Source organism: Artibeus jamaicensis, unplaced genomic scaffold, assembly GCF_021234435.1.
Source record: "Artibeus jamaicensis isolate MK-2021 breed Jamaican fruit bat unplaced genomic scaffold, CSHL_Jam_final contig_685, whole genome shotgun sequence".
Classification (NCBI taxonomy): domain Eukaryota; kingdom Metazoa; phylum Chordata; class Mammalia; order Chiroptera; family Phyllostomidae; genus Artibeus; species Artibeus jamaicensis.
Window position 1 is genome coordinate 31,527,483 of NW_026521924.1, and position 22,518 is coordinate 31,550,000.

General features: G+C 45.9%; 1 protein-coding gene across 5 annotated transcripts in view; it reads left to right on the plus strand.

Annotated features, from left to right (window-relative positions):
* DOK5 (docking protein 5) overlaps positions 1–22,518 on the plus strand; it is a 224,556-nt gene that overhangs the window by 72,792 nt on the left and 129,246 nt on the right. For all 5 annotated transcript variants that reach the window (XM_053671366.1, XM_053671367.1, XM_037133681.2 and 2 more), the window contains exons 3-6: positions 5,753–5,867; positions 5,953–6,072; positions 8,756–8,945; positions 21,832–21,967. In XM_053671366.1, the coding sequence (XP_053527341.1) occupies positions 5,753–5,867; positions 5,953–6,072; positions 8,756–8,945; positions 21,832–21,967 (561 nt within the window). The remainder of the gene's footprint in view (positions 1–5,752; positions 5,868–5,952; positions 6,073–8,755; positions 8,946–21,831; positions 21,968–22,518) is intronic.

The following is a 22,518-nucleotide window of genomic DNA, read 5'->3' on the forward strand; positions in this document are numbered from 1 at the left end:
GAAGCAGTGTTGGTACATAGCGGGATTTGAGAAAAAAAATTCGATGAAAACTCTCAGTTTTCACTCAAAAGGAAATAAAACAGAGCGTGTGTCAGCCAACGTCTGCTGTGGCAACAATGGCAACATCTTATTAGAGTACAGGACCTGGTTTTTACCCCCTGCCCTTGTTACATGAGGGACCTGGGTTGGATGTGAGTGTACTGAGCCCAGCTGGGTTTGTCCGATTCGGTTGGGATCCATCTGCCTGCACATTCAGAGATCCAGGAAGGCAGAGGGGGATGCAGGGAGGGTGGAAGGTGGACGCTCAGGGAGAGAGGAGCTGACCTGATTACACACGCACTTCAGTTCACAGACGCGGCGTGCCAGCTCCCATTCTGTTGGCCAAAGCGAGTTGCGTGACCAAGTCCAAAGTCATGGGGAAAGAGTCACGAGGGCTGAGGGCATGGACGACCGTGAACAAATGATTCAATCTAGAGAAGGAGGGAAAGGTTGCTGTGAGGCGCAGAATCTGCCTTTGGTCTGACTTTAAATAATCCCAGATTCTAGAGAGAGAATGAATTCTTGCCGGTTCTTCTCTTCCCCTAATCTCTTCCGACCTCATGTTCGTACCTCGCGCATCACAGAACTTCCTATTTAGTATTCGTGATCTTACTATCAGTGGATTTTTCTAGGAGCCACGATGTTCCATGACTTTCCAATTAGCCCAAGGCTTGAACTGGCCCAGGATGTACAAAATCAGATTGAGCCTGAAGCTAACAATGGGTTTTGGAGAGTATACCACCAATTTCTGGATAAAATCATGTATTTCAATGCTTCGAATATTGACATTTTCAGTAAACGGTACAGATTGTTTCTGGTGTTGTTTGGTGATATAGCTGGATTGACTAAGCTTAAATAGACCTTGGAAAAGAAAAAGGAAAGTTACACAGTGAAGGATCACAGATTTATTTTTTACAGTACCAGCAGCTAGCAGCCCAGACAACAAACCAAACTTATTTTGCTTCTTTGTCTGCTCTTGCCTTAGAATGGAGGTTATACGAAAGGGTCAGTGAGAATATTTAAAACTCTGTCTAGATACCATTTATATAACAGCATGGCTTTTTTATTTATGGCTAACTATCAGAACCCTTCCGTTAATAACAAGCGTGTGTAACCAGAGGTCACCTAAGACCTTTCTTAGAACCAGTCCTTTGTCCATGAAATCATAATTCTCAGACACATTTTAGATTTTGGACATGAAACTTGAAATTTGTCTTCATGGTCTTTCTTAGGAAAAAGAATTGTGAAACAGGCAAAGAAGGGGAGAAAATCCTTAAAGGTCCTGTGCAGAAGTGTCCTCTGGGACATGAGGTGGGAACCAAACCTTGACCGAGTTTCTATTGACACCTGCTGTCCTGCTTCTGCCAAGCAAATGAGAGTTGTTTGGGTGACTCCGTGGCCTGTAGGCCCTTTGCTTGTCCCCTGAGTTGTTTTTTTGAACCACACACTTAATGAATGAATGAATGAATGAATGAGTGAATGCCAGGGAGATTCCTGAAGAAGGAACGTGGTTCTAGAACAGTGGTATTTAAGTAGTCCCCTCCTTGGTGCTGTAATACCTTGAAGAAGTTTTTGCACTGAGTTTGTGAATCTGCAGACAAAGACATCGTCGTACGCGTAGAGTGTACGCATAGTGGGAGAAAATGAAAATCGCCAACCACAGAGACCCAGGAGGGAGTTTCCCTAAAAAGTTTTGAACTTGACAGGAAATAATGTCTGGCTGATCTGAGGCATAAAGAAAAGCCGTGAAATTCAAGTAGAAGGTGAATTGAAAGAGTTACTATGGTACATGCTTTTGGCCCTGAGGGTTCAACCCTTTGAGGTGGTACTGGGGTCCCATAGTCACTTTGGGACTTCCCATGGTCAAGTGCCCTTATGTAGTCCCCACTAAAAGCACTATTCCTAGTCAATGAGAATCTGAGACTGCATAAAAATCTGTGTTTGCTTTAAGAGTGATGCTTTAGGTACACATTATATCTTCGTAAAAGGAATATTAAAGAAAAGTCCTGCCTTGGTTTTCTTATTTACCAACTGGAGAGATGGTGGAAATACACACGTCTTATGAAAGTCCTATGTGACTTGTAAATATGTCTGCAAATGCTAGTCCTCGTAACGACCCCTTCACCATGTGCTTTGAGGAAGGCTCATGGGCTAGCACAGGTGGGGGTCATTGTCAGGTGAGGAGTATGCATGTCTGTGGGGGTGGCTGCAGGTGTGTGCGCACAGGTGCTCACCCAGGTGTAGCTCTTAGTTAGGGACAGACACTGTTGCTTTAGAACCTTCCACCTGGGAAACAGAACCCTGCCAGATCTGGGAACACTTGGTCCCGCCCCCCACCACTGCACGGGGTGCCAGGTTGCTATTATCTGAACCAGTTTCCAAGATGGGTAATTGTGTTCTGACTCACGAAGTTCTTCCTACATTTCCCTACTCTTTCAGGTGACTTACTCTTTTCTGTTGGCCCTTAAGGGATGTGTAACGTCATGACACATTTGGGAGTCGCCATGTTTCAGACGAGGATAGACCACTCTTGTATAGGGACTCTGTAGGGGGTCAGCCTGCAGCCTGGGGCACCCATGTCCTAATCCACCCCTACCCTGGGAAAAGAAAGAGGCCCTCAAACAGGAGATAGCTTTCGGGGATGAAGATTCTCTGTGCTGGATGTTTTTCAAGTCGGTCATTAGCATTTCATTCAGGCAGCCAAACAGCATAGGAATCAGGGTTACATTGCCTCATTTGGCACTTGTTTCTGCCATTTTTTAGCTGTGAACTTGGGCACCTGCCTTTGTCCTTTCTCAGCCTCCATTTCTTCATCTTGAAAATATTGATAATACTATCTTTCCAACAGGGTTTTGTGCAGATCAGATGAGGCATACCGTACAAGAATAGCCTGAGCACAGAGCGTTGCGTGTGGTGCACGCTTTTGCACGGGTCGGCTCTCATATGACTGTTTTTTATCGATTGAGTCCATCAGTAAGTCACTGCTGATAGGTGACTCTACCTGCAAGCTGGAGAGATAAATAGATTAATCACAACATCGGATCACACATGGAAGCAGAAAGAGAAGAACAATTAATTCACATGAAGGTCAGGGCAGGTTTCCCAGAGGAAGCCAACCTCAAAGGGGAAGGAGTTTCCCTGGAAAAAAGAGGCAGGAGGGGGAGGCATTCACTTTGGAGAAGCACCCTGGCAAGTACGTCTGTGGGTGGGTGTGTTCTTTTGTGCAAGTCCACACCTGTTGATAGAGTTTCTGCTCTGCCGCAAGCTGTGTGTTAGATTCAGGGGACACAGTGATGAGCCAAACCTACTCTGTCCCTGGCCCGTGGGACTTTCATTGTACAGGCTAGAGAGGCACTGAACCATACCCTGTACAGCCATCAGCGGGCTCAGGGAAAATATATCACTGGATGATACAGCCTGCAGACTGAGAACAGCCGAGAGTGGGGTGGGGTTGTTTTTAGGGCTCTGCAGGAACCGAGGTTTAAACTAAGTCCTGTGAGGTGAGTGGGAGCAAAGTCAGGAGGGAGTGGGGAAGGCTCTGTGCTGGGTGGGTGGTGGATCCTTCTGGGAAAGAAAGAAAGAGAGAAAGAGAGAGAGAGAAAGAGAGAAAGAGAGAAAGAAAGAAAAGAAAGAAAGAAAGAAAGAAAGAAAGAAAGAAAGAAAGAAAGAAAGAAAGAAAGAAAGAAAGAAAGAAAAGAAAGAAAGAAAAAGAAAGAAAGAAAAAGAAAGACTTGATGGTCATTCTGAGGATTGGGCTTTTGCCCCAAGTGCCATGGGAGGTCGTTGAAGTGTTTTTTGCATAGAAATGCTCAACTCAGATGTGAGCTTCAAACAGTCCATCTGGATCTTGTGTTCACAGTGGGTTTAAGATGGGAGTGGAAAGACCGGCAAGTAGCTGGGGCAGAATGAGAGAGGCTTGTGTGGGGGCAACGGCACAAATGTAAATCAAATATAAACAGTTTTATCCCATGAACTCTCAGGTACCTGATGTAGTTGGAGAGTAAGACAGGTAGTGTTGCACCACCAGAGAGACTGGCTTGGCGAGCTTTGGGGGAACACTGGTGTCTCAGTCCAGGGGTCCCCAACCCCTGGGCCGTGGACTGGTGGTACCTGCCTGTGGCCTATTAGGAACCAGGCCGAGAGGGAAGCTCGCCTGAGCTCTGCCCCCTTTCCCAACCCCCTCCCCCCTGTGGGGGAAAAAACCGGTCCCTGGTGCCAAAAGCTTGGGGACCACAGTCCCAGTCCATTTGTGCTGCTGTAACAGAATGCCATAACTGGGTAGTTTATAAACAATAGAAGTTATTTCTTATAGTTTTGGAGGCTGGAAAGTCCAAGGTCAAGGCACTGCCATCTTCAGTGTCTGGTGAGAACTTGCTTTCTGTTTCATAGACTGCAGCTTCTTGCTGTGTCCTCACAAGGCAGGAGGGACCAGGGAGCTCTCAGGGTCTCTTTTAAGGGCACTAATCCGATTCAGGAGGGCCCCACCCCCATGACCTAAGCACCTCCCCAAGGCCCCACCCCTTAACACCATCCCCTTAGCTGGGGGGTTGGGTAGGATTTCACCTGTGGATCAGGGGAGAGGCACAAACATTCGGTCTATAGCAACTTTTATGATTTTTATGCTAAGAAATCTGCATTTACATTATAAAGAGAGTCAGTGGAGGTAAAAAAAAAAAGCAAGGAAACAAACGAATGAGGTTAGTCTGCTCATTAGTGTTTAGGAGGGTATTTATTTAGCTCCTCGCCTACTGCTGGAGCCAGACATTTATTGAATTCAGAGCCATAGGTGGAAGAAGTGGTCCCCATGACTGCAGGCAAAGATGGATGGCAGGCACATTCTTTCCTATAACACCAAGGAGCTCTTGGAAGGGGAGGCGAAACTTGTGGGTGGGGAAGAGTTATCCACCTTGTAACTACTCTACCCGAAGCCACAGAAACCTTTTGTCAGGCAGGAGTGCCAGTTCTCAGACCCCTCGACCGCAACAGCGGGGGACCCAGCTACACCCAGAGGAGACACAGCCATTTTGGAAACACAATGAGCAGAATCCCACGTGGGAGGGGAGGTGTTTGTAAAAGGAACCAAGAAGTGCTGGGAGAGAGGAAGGAGACAGCATCCAATGGGCAGCCTTTCCCTGCTCGTAGGAACAAGGTGTTACCGATGCAGAGTTCTCTGCCTCTAAATAGAGGTTGCCTGGTCCCTGGGAAGCTGGGACGTCCAAGAGCGGGCGCACACTTCACAGACCAGCCCTCTGTGTCGGGTCTAGGACTGGAACGCTGAGTGGGGGGCGTTTTTGAGAGGCCTGACACCCCCCCTATGGCTGGCAAACCGCGAGGTAATTTAGTTATGAACTGGACGGGTTTTCAGTCCGGGCCAGTGGGGTATTTCCTCACCAGTGCGAGTATTTGAAAGGCCGTTCGCCATGATGTAGACAGACATGAGAGCCATGGAGAAGGGACAGTCTTTGGCAGGTAAACAAGTAAATGAAACAGCTAGAACAAGCTTTCTGCCTCTGTGACGGCGAGCCTTGCCGCATCGCAGGCCTCCGAAGTACAGGAGCTGTCGGAGTTGTATTAAGGATGACACGGAAGGGACCCACGCTTTCCCGTTCAGCCGCGTCCCCCTGCTGTGTGTGTCCGCCCGGAGTCTGGGGGTGTGGACGGGAAGCGCTCATTCGGGGAACGCGCTCAAACCTGCCGTTGTCCACTTTTTCAGGTCACAGAACTCAACAACGTGAAGAACGTGGCTCGATTGCCGAAAAGCACCAAGAAACACGCCGTAGGGATTTATTTCAGTGACGACACCTCCAAGACCTTTGCTTGTGAATCAGGTTTGTGGGACGCAGGGAGGGTGCTGGCTTCCAGCGTTGACGCGGGCGCTGGGCTCACAGGCTCGTCTTGTGGACCTTTCTGCAGATCTCGAGGCTGATGAATGGTGCAAAGTGCTCCAGGTGGAGTGCGTAGGAACGCGGATCAATGACATCAGCCTGGGAGAGCCCGACTTGCTGGCTACTGGGGTTGAGAGAGAGCAGAGTGGTAGGTAGAGAAAATTTTCTCCTTTGCTCTTTTACACACCCGTTTTGTCCCTGTATAATAAAACATGAGATAGCTTCATTATGCAGAATGCTTCAAGTTGTAAAACAATATGTGTGTAGAAGCAAACATAACCTTTTGTTTCACCTACAGCCAGTGTTAATATTTCAGTGTATTTTATTTCTTTATATGTTTTAGATGCATACTATGACTATATCTGCATTAATAACATCAGCTAGAATTTGGGGGGAGCCTGCTCTATGCCTGTGTCTGCAGAAGATGCATTTGATTATTTCATTTTCTCAGCAGCCCTGTGAACAAGGTATTATTACTTTCCCATTTCACAGATGAGGAAACTGAAGCTTAAAAGAGCTAAAGATCTTTCTCTAGTTCTAGTCGGTAGTGTTTGATTCCAGACTACACGTTTGGGCCCTTATGTAGAATGCACAGATTTTACTGTGTCATGGGTTTACGTCTCACTTTTTCCACTTAAAATTTTCATTGAAAGCCTTCCAGTGCTTTTAATAGAATCTGAACTTTATGAATATTTCATCAAGTATAAACCCACCTAAGTCTGTGATTTTTTTTTTTTTTTTGCGTTTCTACCGAAACACTTGAGCCAACTCTATGAGCTCAACGTTCAGCCCAGGAATAAATCATTTTATGTAATAATGACCAAAATATTCATGAACACTTCAGCAAAAGTCAGTGTTGGTTTGCAGTGTGAGACGAGGTGAGAATCGCTTCCTTGTCTCCAAATAGCTGAGGCAGATCGGATCCCCTAGTTCTTCTGTCGCCTGTTGACTTGATCCACGGGGCCCTGGGGCACCCGGCTCAGCTGGGAACATGGCAGAGGCAGAATGACGCTGACCTCCCTGGGTACGCACTCCACTTGTCGGGAAAAAACATCCTTCCCTGGCATTGGGAGTGGTGTCTTCAAGACACATGCGCAGTCTGGGACTATTTCGCACGCCCCCTATCGGCCATCAGCCACCATCACGGAAGTGTTATTGACGGAGACCCAGAAGTGTGTGCTCCTTCGCAGGAGCCTCTTGGCAGACTAGGAAGTGGAGCTGCAGGGAGGAGGTCATGTGTCAAGGTCAGACAGCCCAGTGCTGGGTCCCTAAGTCAGAAAGCACCCCGACTTTGGGGACGCACCCAAGTATCTCACAGACAGATGCACATAAAGAGGAAAACACAACAGGCTTCGATTTCTTTTTTTAAATTTAGAGTGCTCTGATCAGCACGTATTTTCACAAATTTGAGTTTGCGAAGCTGCATTCTGACGGTGCTACATACTGAATTCACGGATTGGCTGTGCCGGGGAGTTACCTTTCCTGTACCAATTTTCTGTGCTTCGGTTTCCCCTTCTGACAAATGGGAGTAAGAATACCTCTGGTAGAGAAGTACCAGGGATGATTCTGAAACTCAGCTATGTCTTGTAAGGCACTTCACAATGTCAATTTGCATAATTTCAAGTAATAGTAATAGAAATGTTCACTCTCACCACGGTGACTGATGTCATTCGTGAGCAAGGCGGTTGTAAAAGAACTATTATGCAAATAAACTGGTCATGGCCTCTCTTACTTTTTAATTAACGGTGACAGTCTTTCTTACTTGTCCCAGCAAATATTTGGTTAGAGGCAGTTTGAAATAACTTAGAAAATTTGAATAATGCATGCATGAATACATTTCACAAACACAGTCTCCTATGTACCGAATTCAACTAAAACCTATGGGAAATTCTAATGATATCTTTGCTGCTAGAAAGTAATTAATTGAGAATTACATTAATGTTATTAGCACCACACTATTTTGTCAGATGTACGCAATCTACCATAATGACAGGTAGGTGAAAATGTGTTTGCCATAATAATAATATTTCTGTTCATATTTCACGTAAAGATTTTTGCCTCTGTAATCTTAAATTAATGAGCTTTCTAAAAATATAACAGAAATACCATGATCGTACCTGTAGAAATGAAAATTTGGTTGCAGTAATGAACCAAGAGCTATATTTAGAATAATCTTAGTTAAATTTTAACAGTCACCCCAACATGCAAATGAGTATTTCTTCCCAGTGTTTTGCTGAAGACAGCTCAGTGTTAAAACGAGTTCAAATTATCCATTGGAATTTTTTCAAACTGTAGGTCTATTATATGCATGGTATTAGTGTCAAGGTTTATTTAAATAATTTGGGATATAGTTTCATTCACCTAGTTATGAAAATTACAAGTTGATCAATATAACTTTAACATCGTTAAACCAGATGACAATTATTTCACACCTGCATCTGTCGTGAACACAGAAATGTGGGTGTAATTAATATGTACTTGGCAGGGAAAAAATGTTTTTAATGGTTTCCTTGCTCAGCCTTTTATTGGCATACACATGTTTTTATTATGCAAATTGAAAAAGCCTGAAAATGCTCTTTGCTCATTTAAATAGTGTGTAGTGTGTGTTGACAGGCAGACTGTCTCATTATTATGTGATTTAATATGGTCTTCATTTTAAAAAAATCATTTTCCGGGACTGTTAACTTAGGAGGAAGGTTTATCTTTTTTTGAGTGTTCAGTCAAAAGCTAGACCATGAGCTTGAATTGTGTTGAAATGCCTCTGTGTTCCTACATTGTCTTTGACCTTTTATTCCTGGGGATTGTAGACTAACCTTTTGTTTTTCTCCCAGAGAGATTCAATGTGTATTTGATGCCATCTCCTAACTTAGATGTCCATGGCGAATGTGCCTTGCAGATTACATATGAGCACATCTGTCTTTGGGACGTCCAGAATCCCAGAGTCAGACTCGTCTCTTGGCCGCTGAGCGCTCTGCGGCGGTACGGGCGGGACGCTGCATGGTTCACTTTTGAGGCGGGGAGGTGAGTTTCATGGTTGTTTTTCCAATCCTCCCCCAGACTCCCATCTCCTCCCCCCCAGACTCCCACCCCCCAAGTGCACAGCGTTTGAGGCCTTGGTTTACATATGACATCCATCTGGCACCACACTTTGGGACATGCGTAGAGCTGTGCATGACCATGCAACGTTAGCTGGGCGTGCCGTGAACTATTCACATATCAGTAAACATGGCGTTCTTTTCCATGGGCGATTCTAATGTTTCATGAGTATGGTATGAATTTTCACTTCATGGTTCGACCGTGTACCACAAACTGAGGTTGTGCGAGCTAAAAATGGGTCAGACTCCTTGGTTGTGGGGAAACTTCCCTGTTGTTACTCTATTTACATTTCCTCGTCTGAGCTGACCGTGGTCACTTATCGATAGGGGTGTGTGTGGGGGGCACTGACTTAATTGAAGCTGCAGGTGGTGTGATGAGTGATGCTGCGGCTGGAAGAGGGTGACTCTAAGAGCAGCTCATCACAGTGCCTGGCACGGCAAGTGCTGCTGGGATTTCCCTTTGTCCTTCCGGGCGTTAGTCTGGGAGAGGGAACAGGCTGCCCAGCCCCGGGTGAGTCATTAGCTACAAAAAGATCAGCAGTCTAATCAGTGTTTCACTGGCCTTCCTCGATTTAGGCTCTCTTTTTAAAACACTGCTTATACATTTTATATTTTAGAAATTTAAGTGACTACATTTTGAGAAATACAAGTCCTTCTGTAAATGGCTTGACATTGAGTTAAAGTTGAAAACCATCAATTCGTGACTTAAAAAAATAAGACATGTGTCTGACTGGGCAGGAATAAGGCACTTCATATAAGGAGAGTAAACACAGAAGTTCTAAACACTAGAGACCCTAGTCCCCCTGCATGCGTGACAGTGAGTTTCCCCTCAAATTAGTCTGTTAATTCCCTTGGAAACAAAGCCCAGTTATTTAAAACCTGCTTTTTAGAAATACAGTCAATCTGATGCTCTTACAACCATTCTAGAAAGTTTTAAAATTCTTCTTTCCCATGCTGCTCTTCTCTGGCCTGTTTTTTTTTTTTTTTCAATAATGAAAGGTAATTCCAGGCACAGTATGGAAAGGCTGTAAACAAGTGAGTGGGCCTCCCAGAGGCTGCGAAGGTCCTCGTGTTAGGAAAGGAAGCCTGAGTCTTCGGAGCAATGATCTTCCTTCAGAATTACTTCCCTTCAGGGTGAAAGCGGGGTTCATTCAAAATTACCTTATGGGGAAAATCTCTGCAGAGAAAATTAAGAATTTGCTTGAGCAGGCGGGTGTATTTTCCTGTTTGGGTCCCAGATATTATTTGTATGTTCATTCTAACCAGTAAAATCAAAGGTCTAAAAATGCTTTATAATAGACTTTTGTGTTGACCATAAACCCAGGTCGTTTCCACTCTTGTTTCATACTGATGAAGGGGGGACTCTGCATTGGTCTGGACATTTGGGGCCATTTCAGGCGGCACCTATTCAAACAGGAATATTTTCCCATTGTTCTATGATTCACTGTTTATAGAGAATACTGGTAGAAAAAGTGTATGGCTTTTCAAATCATAATTTCTGAAGGCTAAAACCCTAGTAAACGTGTAAGTTTTAGTAGTATCTTATGACTATTTGAAACTTTTTTGAAATTATCTTAATATTCCAGGTTTCACTACTACGTATATCTTTTTTGAGACTAATTTATTCATATTGAAATCTGGTTGAACTTCTAAGGATCCAAGATTTTTTAAAAAGACTTTTATATTCCTCCTAAGTCATGTAGGAAACCGGAGACTTTTTAAGCAAGTGGATTTGTGTGTGTGTGTGTGTGTGAGAGAGAGAGAGAGAGAGAGAGAGAGAGAGAATGCTCCTCATTTGTAAACAACAGGATGCAGGGTGCAGATGAAGATGTGGGGAGATACTGAAATAGTTCAGGGGGAAGAAATAGTGGAGAAAAAGTGTGGATGTGTTGGAGACATAAATTTCAGAATTATCCAATGATCTTTCCCCACAGGCTATGGGGTGCTGCTGTCTTGGAAAATGGAAGAGTTTTCCTCTCTGACTTTGGTCTGTTTATGGTCTGACCTTTTGGGTATTTCATCAAGAACTCCCGCAGTTGGGTGATTATAAAACCCACAACCCATGGCACACAGCCTGGTGCCTGAAATAGCCCAGGGACTTAGAGAGTATTTTTTGAGTTTGAATAGCATTCTTAATCAGTGTCGTGCTTTGTGGCACTGGTGCGAACTCAAGATTGAATGATCAGAAGGACAAGTACTGGAGATTGTGTTCTTGGGACCTTACTCATTTCTCGGCCAGTGTGGTGTAGCCCAGGGACTCTGGTTCAAGAGTCAGCGAGACCCTGGGCTCTAATCTCTACTCTTTATTAGCTGTTGACCTTGGACGTGCTGAGCTCCCCTTGTAAATTTATCTAGAGATTTACTTCCTTGCAGGGTAAAAGCTGAAATGCATGTAGACGGCCTGGAAGGGCACTGGGTTTCTCCTAAGTAATATCTTTGATATTTTATTATGATTCCTTTTGGAACAGGGCTTGGGTTTGCAGGATACAGTGTTAAGCACAAGGTAATATTACTATTTTATATTTTTGCCTGAAACTCAAACAAAGATAGATTTTTATAGTTACCATCAAGATGCTCGGGATAATAAGATCATTCTGTTCCCCCAAGCGTGAAGCTTTCATATCTGCCTTGCTTTGTTAGTGAAGATAATTTCTTCCTTGGCTATTTTTGGATGTGTTCAAAACAAGGCAGTTTCATATTAACTAATACAATTTCCTCCCTGCCTCACAAGGATAAATGAATAGCCTCTCTGGGTGAACTGTTTTCACATATTGGGCTTGCTTCCACAAAGATGTTCCAGTATTTCTGTTCCGAACACAGGGGATGCTGTCAAAGACCTTAGCCCACCCCTCAAGAGCAACAGCAGGCACGGGTGATAAGCTAGACTGGATGTTGGCCAAAACTAAATTAAATTCTGTTTCTACCACATGCTGGCTGTGGGACTCTGTGAGCATCAGCTAAGTTCCTGAGTTCCCGTTGGTCACCTGTAACACGGTATAATCTATGCGTATCCCACAAGATCACCATGGAGATGAGCAAAGGTACTTGCACACACCCCTGTCCTAATGCCGGCACAGAATAGGCAGTGGTAGCAACCCACACTGCCACGAGCAGGAGAGCAATGCACTGGATTACTTAACTTGAAGTTGGGGGAGCAGGGATGGCTTCAGGCTTGGCTTCATTCAGTGTCAGCGATGACCTTAGGCTTCAGCTGTCAGTCCTCTTTCTTCTAGGACAGCATCACTCTCACTCCCCAGGGTGGCTTCTAGGAGCTTTGAGACCTTTTTGCTTGTCACACCTCTGACAGGGGGCACGACTGGCACCTCATGGGTAGAGAGGCCAGAGACACACCTACACTCTCGAACAGTCCTTCACAGGAGGGAATGATCAGGTCTGGTTATTCACCTGAGAAACTCTGTCCTAGCTGGGGCATCCGCCATCGAAAATAATCCCTAACACCGAGCCCTTACTATACGAAGGTCACTGCACTAAGCATTTGGCATGCACTCTCTCATTTAAACCACTTGGTGATCGTTAATATTATTATTCCCATCTTGGTCCAAAGGCACGAGACTCGTACAGAGTGGATTCAAGAGTCACTCTCAGATCTTACTTCCCAACCCTAGAGATTTCTGGAAAGGCAAAGTGTTATCATTCCGCGGGCAGTCGGTGTAGTTCTTTTATTTTCCCTTTTTTAATTGAATTTATTGGGGTGCCACTGGTTAATAAAATTATATAGGTTTGAGGTGTACAATTCTGTAATACATCATCCGCACATTGTATGGTGTGTTCACCCCCTGCCCGAATCACGTTTTCAGCCATGGAAGGAGCCTAGTACTTAATGAACTCCTGCAGAGCGGATGAAGAGAGGGCAGACTTCCGCAACCAGAGCTCCCCAAGACCATTCGGGTGACCTGTCAGAATATTACCATTGTCACTGAGCTGCTCCCCGTGAGGAAGGGTGCCCCCCACTGGGCAGCGGACTTGCAGAGATGTTGGTAATGTGAGTGGGTCTCCTGGGGTGTACGCTTTCTCTGTTCACTTTACTGCTGGGACCTCCTATTATTTCAGTTTGGGGCGCAAGCACATGCAGCCAGGACTGTGTCTGTCCCAGGCAGCGGGGTTGGGATTACAGGTCAGTGGAGGTTTCTAGGTGTTATCTCTCCCCCTGCCCCCCAGCAATCCCCCCCAGCAGTGCCCCCATAAGCACATCTGACCCTATCTCAGTTTGTTTCCTCCAGGATATTTGGAGTTGAAACATACACGTCTCAGAAAAGTGCAGTTGCATGATGAATTGCCATTCCTTGCCCCTGGAGATAAAGAACAATTAGTATATTTTGGGGCAGTGAGACGCAGATTGCTTCTTTTGAGGTTTTTCTTGTCTTTTGTTCGTTTCTTTCCACTTCGAAGCCCGGCCCCCTTAGGGAAGCCCATCCCTGAGGTGGGCAGGGCACCCCATGCTTACGGGGGGGATCCAGGTGGTGGGAAACCCTGACTGGCAGCCATTCTGAAAGGTTTATTGCCCCAAGCAGGGCGGCAGGTGGCCGGCAGGTTCCCCCGTGAATGAGTTCTCCTTGCCTCTGCTCCAGCCCCGCCTCTGCGCCGCTGCACCTCCTGGCTGATCTACGCGAACGGATACTCCGGGCGCAGCACCCACAGGAGTGGGGGCCGCTCAGGTGCCATCAGGCAGGACCGGCTGAGTAACTGCCACAGACGAGCACTCTCTCTACCAGCTGGAGAGCTTCCGACATTGTTTTAAGAGAAACTTTTTGGTGTGCCAAGAATAAGTGAAAAGCAACATTATACTGACTCATGCTTTTCCTTCAGTGGAGTGCGTGAATGTGTGAAGAAGCTTATTTTGGGGGGACGTCAAGGCATCCGAACAGCCTTGGAAAAAGAAATCGTTTGCTTCCTGTGCATGTCGCTCTAAAAACAAGTCTAATCGGTGGAAACGACTTTTCATTGGAAAACTGTTCCCCCCTCTAATTGGTGAATGTACAGCTAAAAGGACAATTATGCTGATATAAATCTTTGGATATTCTCTATTTGTCTTCTTGATTCCAGGCTCCTCAGTAATCTCTGATTTCTGAATAGAGCACATACTCATTTATATAGAGCATTTTATAGAGCATATACTCATTCATATTAAAGGATTGCAAGCGAATGAACAAGTCAAAAGTGCTCAGTCCTTCCTGCTATGTTGAGTAGATAGATTTGAATGGAAATGAACTAGGTCTCACACATAGGCTTGCAAAGAGGAGAGATCGCTTCTTTTGCAAGAAAGCAGAAACTACTCTTGTGCCATGGATTCCATTTGTTCTGGGATAGCCTTTACCCCCAAATAATTTGAAGTGTGAAAGTAACACACACTGGTTATAAATAAGTAGGAGGAAGAGTTTCCTGTCTGCTTGCTCCACAGAATAACCTCTCCAATGACCATCATTAATAGATCTCTCGATCCTGTGCTCCTGTTCTTTGCCAGACTCGGTGCTAGGTGTGGGGTGTGCAGACAGACAAGTCAAGGCCACCGTCGGAAGCTTGGCTAGGTCCCCTCTGCCCCCAAGCTCCTGGGATTGTGGCACAGGAAACCCCTACAGGACAGCATGACTTTCTCGGGGCCTTTGTGGAAAATTAGACATTCAGCAATGCATCCTGCCTTGTGGCTCTCTTTGAAAAATTTAAATGTGCATTATTTATTTATGTATTTTTCCGGCTTTCTTGAGATGTAAGAGACATCTAACATTGCTTACATTTAAGGTGTACAATGTGATTTGATGCATTACATAGTGTAAAAACGATTGTTAGAATAATGAAGTTAGTCAGCACCTTCCTCACTGCACATCATTACCCTTTTTCTGTGTGGTGAGAACATTCCAGATTTACTCTCCTGGGGACTTTCCAGGACACACTGCTGTCTTTTCAAACTGCAGTGACCGTGGGTTCCATCACGTCCCAGAACTTACTCACCCTCTGACTACAAGGTTGCACCTTTGAGCCACTTCTCCCCATTCCCCCCCAGCCTCAGCCCCTGGTAACCACCATCTTACTCTCTGTTTCTCCGAGTTTGACATCAGATTCCACAGTATCCGTGAGACCGCACAGCGTTTGTCTTCATCTGTCTGCATCATTATCCCACTTCCCGTCACCCTGTGAGCTTTGGTGACCTCATTACACGTGAGATGTGAGGGCTCTGAAACTTGAAGAGGTCAAGGAACGTGCCCAAGGTCATGGTTTGAGCGTAAGAGGGAAGTGATGGAACCTTCCTGTCTCCCCCACCACCCGGAGCAGGACTCTAGGAACTGCACCTGCGCCCAAATGGGGGCATGGTTTCAGGTCACAGAGGCATGGTGTTAAATACACGTGACTCTCATGCTGAGGTGATAGTCACGTTCTTCTCCGTTACCTTTCTGCTCCCTTTGGTCGAATCACAGAGAAACATTTCTGTGGCTGCTGGCCTGTTTTAACGCCTCTTCTAGCACTTTCTAATTTACCTGACTCCCTACGGGGCGAACACACTTCCAGCTCGGATCTTTAACAAGAGGACCCAGGCGAAGGAAGAACATTATTTTGTTTGCATTACATCCATTTTAATGCCTGTTTTAATTAACATCAGTGCAAAGGGGCTTAGAATATGGGGTTGATGGTTCCATTTACAATACCTTTGTTTGAAGGGGGACATGTTGGTTGATTAAATAAGTATTAAATAGGTAGCAGAAAGATTTGACAAACAAATGGGAATTGTAGTTGAATGACTGATGTTCCCTAAGGGCCAACCCCTGCTGGCTCCTCACCTTGTGCTGGTCACAGCAAAGCTGTAACACACACACACACACACACACACACACACACACACACAGCACTGCATCAGACTGCCACCTTGTCTCAAGTTGAGATCAACTAGGCAATGATGCCAATGGCTGGAACAGAGTAGGATGGGCTCTTGACCTTGACCAGAGCACACTCTTTCGGGAAGCAGTAGTTCCCCCAACCCAGGTACTGCCTTGCCCGTGTAACCTCTGGACCACTTAAAGCCTAAGTCATCTACTCCCTCACGCCCTTGTTTATGCTGGTCAGAGGAGCAATTCAGAAAGGAAGGGTATTGCTGGGAAGAGGGACGGGGGCCCCTGCTCAAAGTCTGGAGGCAGTTTCGGTACCTATGGAGCAGAGACCGGAGATGCTACTAGACATCCTACCGCGCCTGGGACTGCCCCTGACAGTGAAGGACGATCTGACCATATCAACACTGTCATTGTTAGTACGGAAGCCAGAGAAAGCCCTGTTCTATATTATAAGCTCCTAACAGACCCCTTCCCAGATTTTTCTTCCAGATGGAGCTACCAGCTTCCCTGTGTTTAAGCCTCTGGATTACTCCATTTTGTGTTTCTCTGTGTGTGTTTTATTGCCACAGGGCCTTTGGTATCAGCATAGCCACGGGTGGGGGAGGGGCCCTTACATCTGTTCACCTCACTTCCACAGACAAAAGAATATGAATCCTCTCAAGTTTTTGCTCTTGATTCGCTGTGTCCGCTGCAAAGAGCTTCTGATTGGTTTCTCTCAAGTGGGGGGCTTCCTAATTTTCTTCTTCTCCTCTAAGGCCGACACCCACCTCTGTTCCAGACTATACATTTTCTTGCCTAATTGCCCCTCTGACCAGTGCCACTGCGGTATTATTCTGGAAGCTGCTCATGCATGAAGGTCTGTCTAACCTAGTGAATTAGAACCACCTCGAAGAAAAAGCATGTCTTTTTAAAAATGTTTTTCACTTAGAGTTACATTTGGTATTATTTAGTGTTAGTTTCGGGTGTACCACATAGTGGGTAGACATTCACGTAATTTGCGAAGTGATACCCCCAATAAGTCTGGTACCTGCCTGGCACCACTCGTAGTAGCTATGACAATATTATCGACTACGTTCCCTGAGCTGTGCTTTACGGCCTCACAACTGGCCGTAGCTGCCAGTCTGTGCGTCTCAACCCCTTCACCTGAAAACAGCCACGTCCTCGACCTTGTTTCCAACCGTCAGAGCTGCTGTTACAAGTTGCTTTATGTTGGTCTGACAATACCGTGTTCCTTGGATTATAACATACATTTGCATGTCGGAAATTGAGCATTGACTTCATGACCACCTTGCAGGGGTGGACAGAAGAGTGTCCTAAACATGCACGTTGAGGGTCAGGTTCATCCTCCTTACAGCAGGGTCCAAATATTCTAAACAGACAAATGTACGCACCCACGCACATGCTCCCAGTAGGTCTACAGAGAGAGGTGGTACGGAACTGGCTGGCTTACCGACTTCATAAGTTCACTTAGGAACACTGCCCTGCATGAGATCATTTCCTTTGGATTTTCATAATTTCAACCTATTAATATTTTGCAAACAAAATGTGTTGGTGTGAAATGGGATTGGCAAAGAGAGAAAGAGCTTCTACAATTGGGCCTTTGTGCCTTTGGGGACCATTGCATGCAGGCAGTGACTTTGGAATAGCAAAGACTGTCTACCCCTGAACACCCACGCTCAGTTGACGGCAGTCTGGGCACTGAGGCTGCCCCTCTTCCACCCTCTCCCCACCAGGTGGGAGTCCCTGGACGTTGTCCCACCTCAAGGCGTGCAGTGTGTGGGATTTCTGTTGGGACGGTTCTCCTAGCCTTTTCTTCCAAACCATTCCCCTCCTGGGGGTATCTCTATGAGTCCTCCATTTAAATAAGACTTGCTCACTGAAGCCCAGGTCAGGTGCCCAGTTCCGCCTTTTCTATCAGCTGCCTGCCATTTCACAACTCTTTCTGCAGCTATTTGCTGAGCACCTGGTAGAGGCCACACCCTGTTCTAGGCGCTGGTGGAAAAGCTGCAAGGAAGTCAGAACAAAAGCTCCCTCTACAGGGACGTCACATTCCGGGGGACGGTGGCAGTGAGCATTAGGTGAAGATATGCTTTGTGCACACTGCGAATCGTATCTAAAACTTTCAGGAAAACTGGGGGACAGTGACTGTCACTTCATTTACTTTCCAAAAGAAATGCAGGCTTAGAGAAGTTAAATATCAGGTCACAGAGCCGGGAAGGGGCGGTCCAACCAACAGAGCAGCCTGGAGCTCAAGTGTCGCCTCTCGTTCCGTGTTTCCGTAATGCACCTGGGCATGGATGAGTGAACTTCTCATTATTTTTGGATCTCTTGATTTTCTTCTTGACCAGTCGCACAATCCATGGTTTGGGGGGATGGGCACACCATTCAGGAAGTCGTGATTTGGAAATTCAGAACTCTCAGGCCCTGATATGAACACAGCATCCTTTTTATCTGAATCCACCCTTCTCTCCAAAAAAGGACATAGGAGAAGGCGAACTTAAACTCATTATTTTACCTGGTCTGGGTTTCGGTCCCTGGTTCTGGTCAAGTAAGGCCATAAGGAAAGAGTACTGGTGCATTGGGGACCACTTTAGATGCTGGGAAAGTATCCAAGGAAAAAGTCAGCAGGTGAAGAGGAAGAAAGGCATCCAGACCCCGGAAAATCAGTGTGCGTATCTGCAGTTCTGTTACGGGCGAACCATTAGAACGTCTCTGCTCCATTCCGTGTTCTCTGGCAATGAGACACAAACGCTGCTGTGCTGGGTTACGTAAGACCATTAGCCTGTTTGATGTGGGGTTTTTCCACTTCCTTTCCTCTTTTCTTTTTTTCCTCCTTTCTTATTTGTCTTGGGGAGTTCCCCCCTTGTATTATTTTGACAAAGACATGCTGTAACATTTTTAATGGATTGGAAGTGGCTTATGAAACAGCACCCAGATCTACTGGGAGGGAGTGGACGAAATAAAAGAACGCCTGGACCGAGGTCAGAAGAGATTGGGGAACAGCATGTAAGGTCCATGTTTTGTTCACTGTCACCTTCCTGGATCACGCTGTCCCACGGAAGGACACGCGCCTTTGATCAGCCTGGCCAAAAGGCCTAACTGCTGTCCTGCTCAGTGAGAGCTAGTGGCCTTCTGGCTTCACAGGGGCATCTGGCCCCCACAGCTTAAAAAAATGACATAAGTTCCCCACATTAAGAATTCTGGTTATCTCATATAAAAATCAGGTTTTCTGAGTTATCTTAAACCATCAGAAGCTATGACCACTCTGGGCTCATGTGTCCCATGTGGATGAACGTCTGACTGGGGCTGACTGCTGGCTTGTCCAGTGGCCGCACCCCTCTGGCTTGTCCAGTGGCCACACCCCTCCGCTCTACCTTGTAGTGTGTCCGAGCCTCTTCATCCATTCACCTTGTGAATGTAAACCCTGGTTGGATTTGAGGTTCTGACCCCTGGTCCTTGCTGTAAGTGGCAAGTTGTGTGTATTGTGTGTGTGTGTTTGTGTGAGTGTGTGTGTCTTTGAGTGTGCGTGTCTTCCAGATCCTCCGATGAACGAGGGTGTGGGGTCTGTTATTGGTGTACTTTAAAGAAGAATGCTCGATGCTACAATGGTTTTGATTTCCTTTGTTTTTGATCACCATAATGGTTTAGAGATTCAAATGTCTTTAAGGGAAGAGTGTAGATTCATTATGTTTATCCAAAGCAGACACTGGGTAAAAGAGCAATCATCAAAGACAAGGTCTTGCCAGCTAGCGAGCGGGTCATAATACAGATGAAGAATTTCTTTCTCTACCTGTGTTAAAATAAAGTAGAATAGAAAACACCAGCATGTTATAAGTTGGTAATAGAGAAATAGCCAGATAGATATACTGGCTCATAATCTAAACTAAATTTATTACTGTGGATTTCAGTTGCAAACACTTAAAGAGCCACTGGGTTGTCAAGTTTGAGCAGCACTGTGGCAGGATTTGATGCTAAGGGATCATCTACCACAGCTTCTGGGTAACAGGTATCTCCATCCTTTCTAGAGCCAAGGTTGGCATATACGTAAGGAGGTAAATGATAACCTTGGTCGTAGAGAAAACAGAGGGCCACATCTTCCTCTTAAAGAATCGACTGAGGTCACTCCCTGCTCTTTGCGGGCTATATTTCCATAGTTGATGGGAAAAGGAGGTATAGAATACACCAGACCTTGCAGAATCAGGTGTCCGGGTTGTATCGTGGTATCAATGAGGCGGAGACAGCAGTGAGTGTTGCAGTACCGGAACAAGCCCTCAGGAAGGAAAGAGGACTGGAATGCAAGGCGTTAGTTGCTACTTTTTTGTTCTTCATTGGGTTAGAATGGCCTCATGAGGTGGTTCTCATTATTAGCTCACTGGAGGAGCCGTCTGTTTTTTTTCTTTCTTTTTCTTTTCCCACAGCCCGCATTAGTGAAATTCAAGCGAGGCAGGCTTTGCCTGGTCACGTACACGGTGTTCTGTGTGAGCTGAGAGCTGCCGTGTGGCTGGGGCATTGGGCCAACTGTGGGAAACTAGGGAGGGAGGAATCTTTCTATTTTTACTGCATTGACTGCACAGACTGGGCTAGATAAAATAATTAACAGTGGTTTGGGTCAAAGATGTGCTTGGTTTCCATGTAGTACTAAAGATCACATCTTCAGACAAGAGCAAAACTCAGGCACTGAGGCCAGTATTCAGTTTTTCAGAGGTGCCGAGACAGTGGGAGGGGCCTTGTGTCTTAGAAGAATTACGTTCTAGGGTGGAGGGGAATGAAAGGGGGAATAGAACAACTGTAACAGCATAATCAATAAAAAAATTAAAAATAAATAAATAAATAAATAAGAAAAAAGAAAATTCCAAGGGAAAAAAAATAAAATAAAATAAACAAGCAAAAGCCTCTTAGTATACTGCCGATGTATGTATATATCAAACTCAGACCTTTAAAAATATCCTCACGTATAATTTTGCCCATGTTCTTTAAAAATATTTAGAGTAATTAAATATTGGGTAAGTATGTGTCATGTATGTATACACATGTAATATATTGAGCGATGAAAACACCCGTGTTTTCTCCTTGCCTAATTGCGTGTGTCGGTCTCCCCTTATTCATGGAATTCAGTGCCGGTTCGGCAGCCTGCGTTGGGGGTGAGCTTCCTTTGAATCCGTAACAGTAATGATCAACCCCACAGGGTTGCCCTCGGGAGACCTCTCTGACGTTCCCAACGTTAATTCAGTGCAGTCATGGTCATTAAAAAAATTCTTACCTGCATTCGATCCACCACAATAAACAGGAGTGAGGGTGTCATGCAATCCATGACTGTGGAAATGAGAGAACCCTTCGAGCAGCGTCTGTGAGGAAAGTGAGAACCGAGCCCAGGAGTCCTCGGGCCTCTGAGCGGAGAGGCGGAGGGCCTGCTGGGTCTCCGATTCCTGGACCGAGGGGGAGAAGCAGTCACACGGGCCCCCTCTTCGAGAGTGGTAAAGCCAAGTGCGGGGACCATGCTAAAAATCAAGAAATGGTCTTTCTTAAAAAATGAACTTTCTACTTGGCTTGACCAAACAAAAAAAATCAGCACCGTGTTAGCCTTTACTTGCCGAGGTGTCCAACCTGCGGTCTGTGGAATGCATGATGCTGGAATTCGGTCCAGCACAAAATCATAAAGTTACTTCAAACCTCTTCTTTTTTTGCTCATCATTTTTTGTTAGCGTTTGTGTATCTAACGTGTGGCCCGGGACAACTCTTCTTCCAGTGTGGCCCAGAGATGCCAAAAGGTTGGACACCCCCTGGTTCCTGGCCCATATTAATAACCATTCACTGGAAATTGGACTCTCCTTGACTTTGTTTAGCAAATGGGCACACACAGCCTCATCCTGTGCAAGAGATTTGGGTCTCATTTCCCGGGGGGTGTACTAGGCTCTTAGCACATGGAACTTCCGGGGGCAGACTCTCAGACTCTGTTTGTCTTTGCTTTTGCAGGATGTGTGAGACTGGCGAAGGGCTATTTATCTTTCAGACGCGAGATGGGGAGGCCATCTACCAGAAAGTCCACTCTGCTGCCCTGGCCATCGCCGAGCAGCATGAGCGCTTGCTGCAGAGCGTGAAAAACTCCATGGTACGTCCGGCATTTCCCCCCTGCGACCTGGTGGGTACTGCGCCGTAGGCAGCCTGGGAATCTATGTGCTGCCATCCCCAACTGGCGTTATTCAAGCAGGGGCTTCACTCTTGTCCCCCACCGTGGATTACTCGGATTAAATGCCATCCTGGGGTGGCCCGAAGGAGCCAGTTGCTAACACAGTTACCTCCTTGTCTGCTTTGTGAGTCAGTTACCGTAGGTGTGCGCCTTAGTCCTTTTGGGCTCCTCTAACCAATACCGTAGGCCAGATGGCTTATACACCACAGAAACTCATTTCTCATGGGGAGGCTGGGGATTCCAAGATCAAGGTGTTTTGAGGGCCCCACCTTCTAATATCCTACACATCGAGGGGGAGATTTCTGTGTATGAATTTAGGGGAGGTGTCATCACGGAGTCCATTTTAGGGAGTGTGTTACATTCATGTGGATTTGGATGTACGTGGACCTCTGTATCTACCTGAAGATACACGTTTGTAGCTGTATCAGAAGTTGTGATTCCTACTGCCAGTGGGGGTTGGAGAAAACATGTAG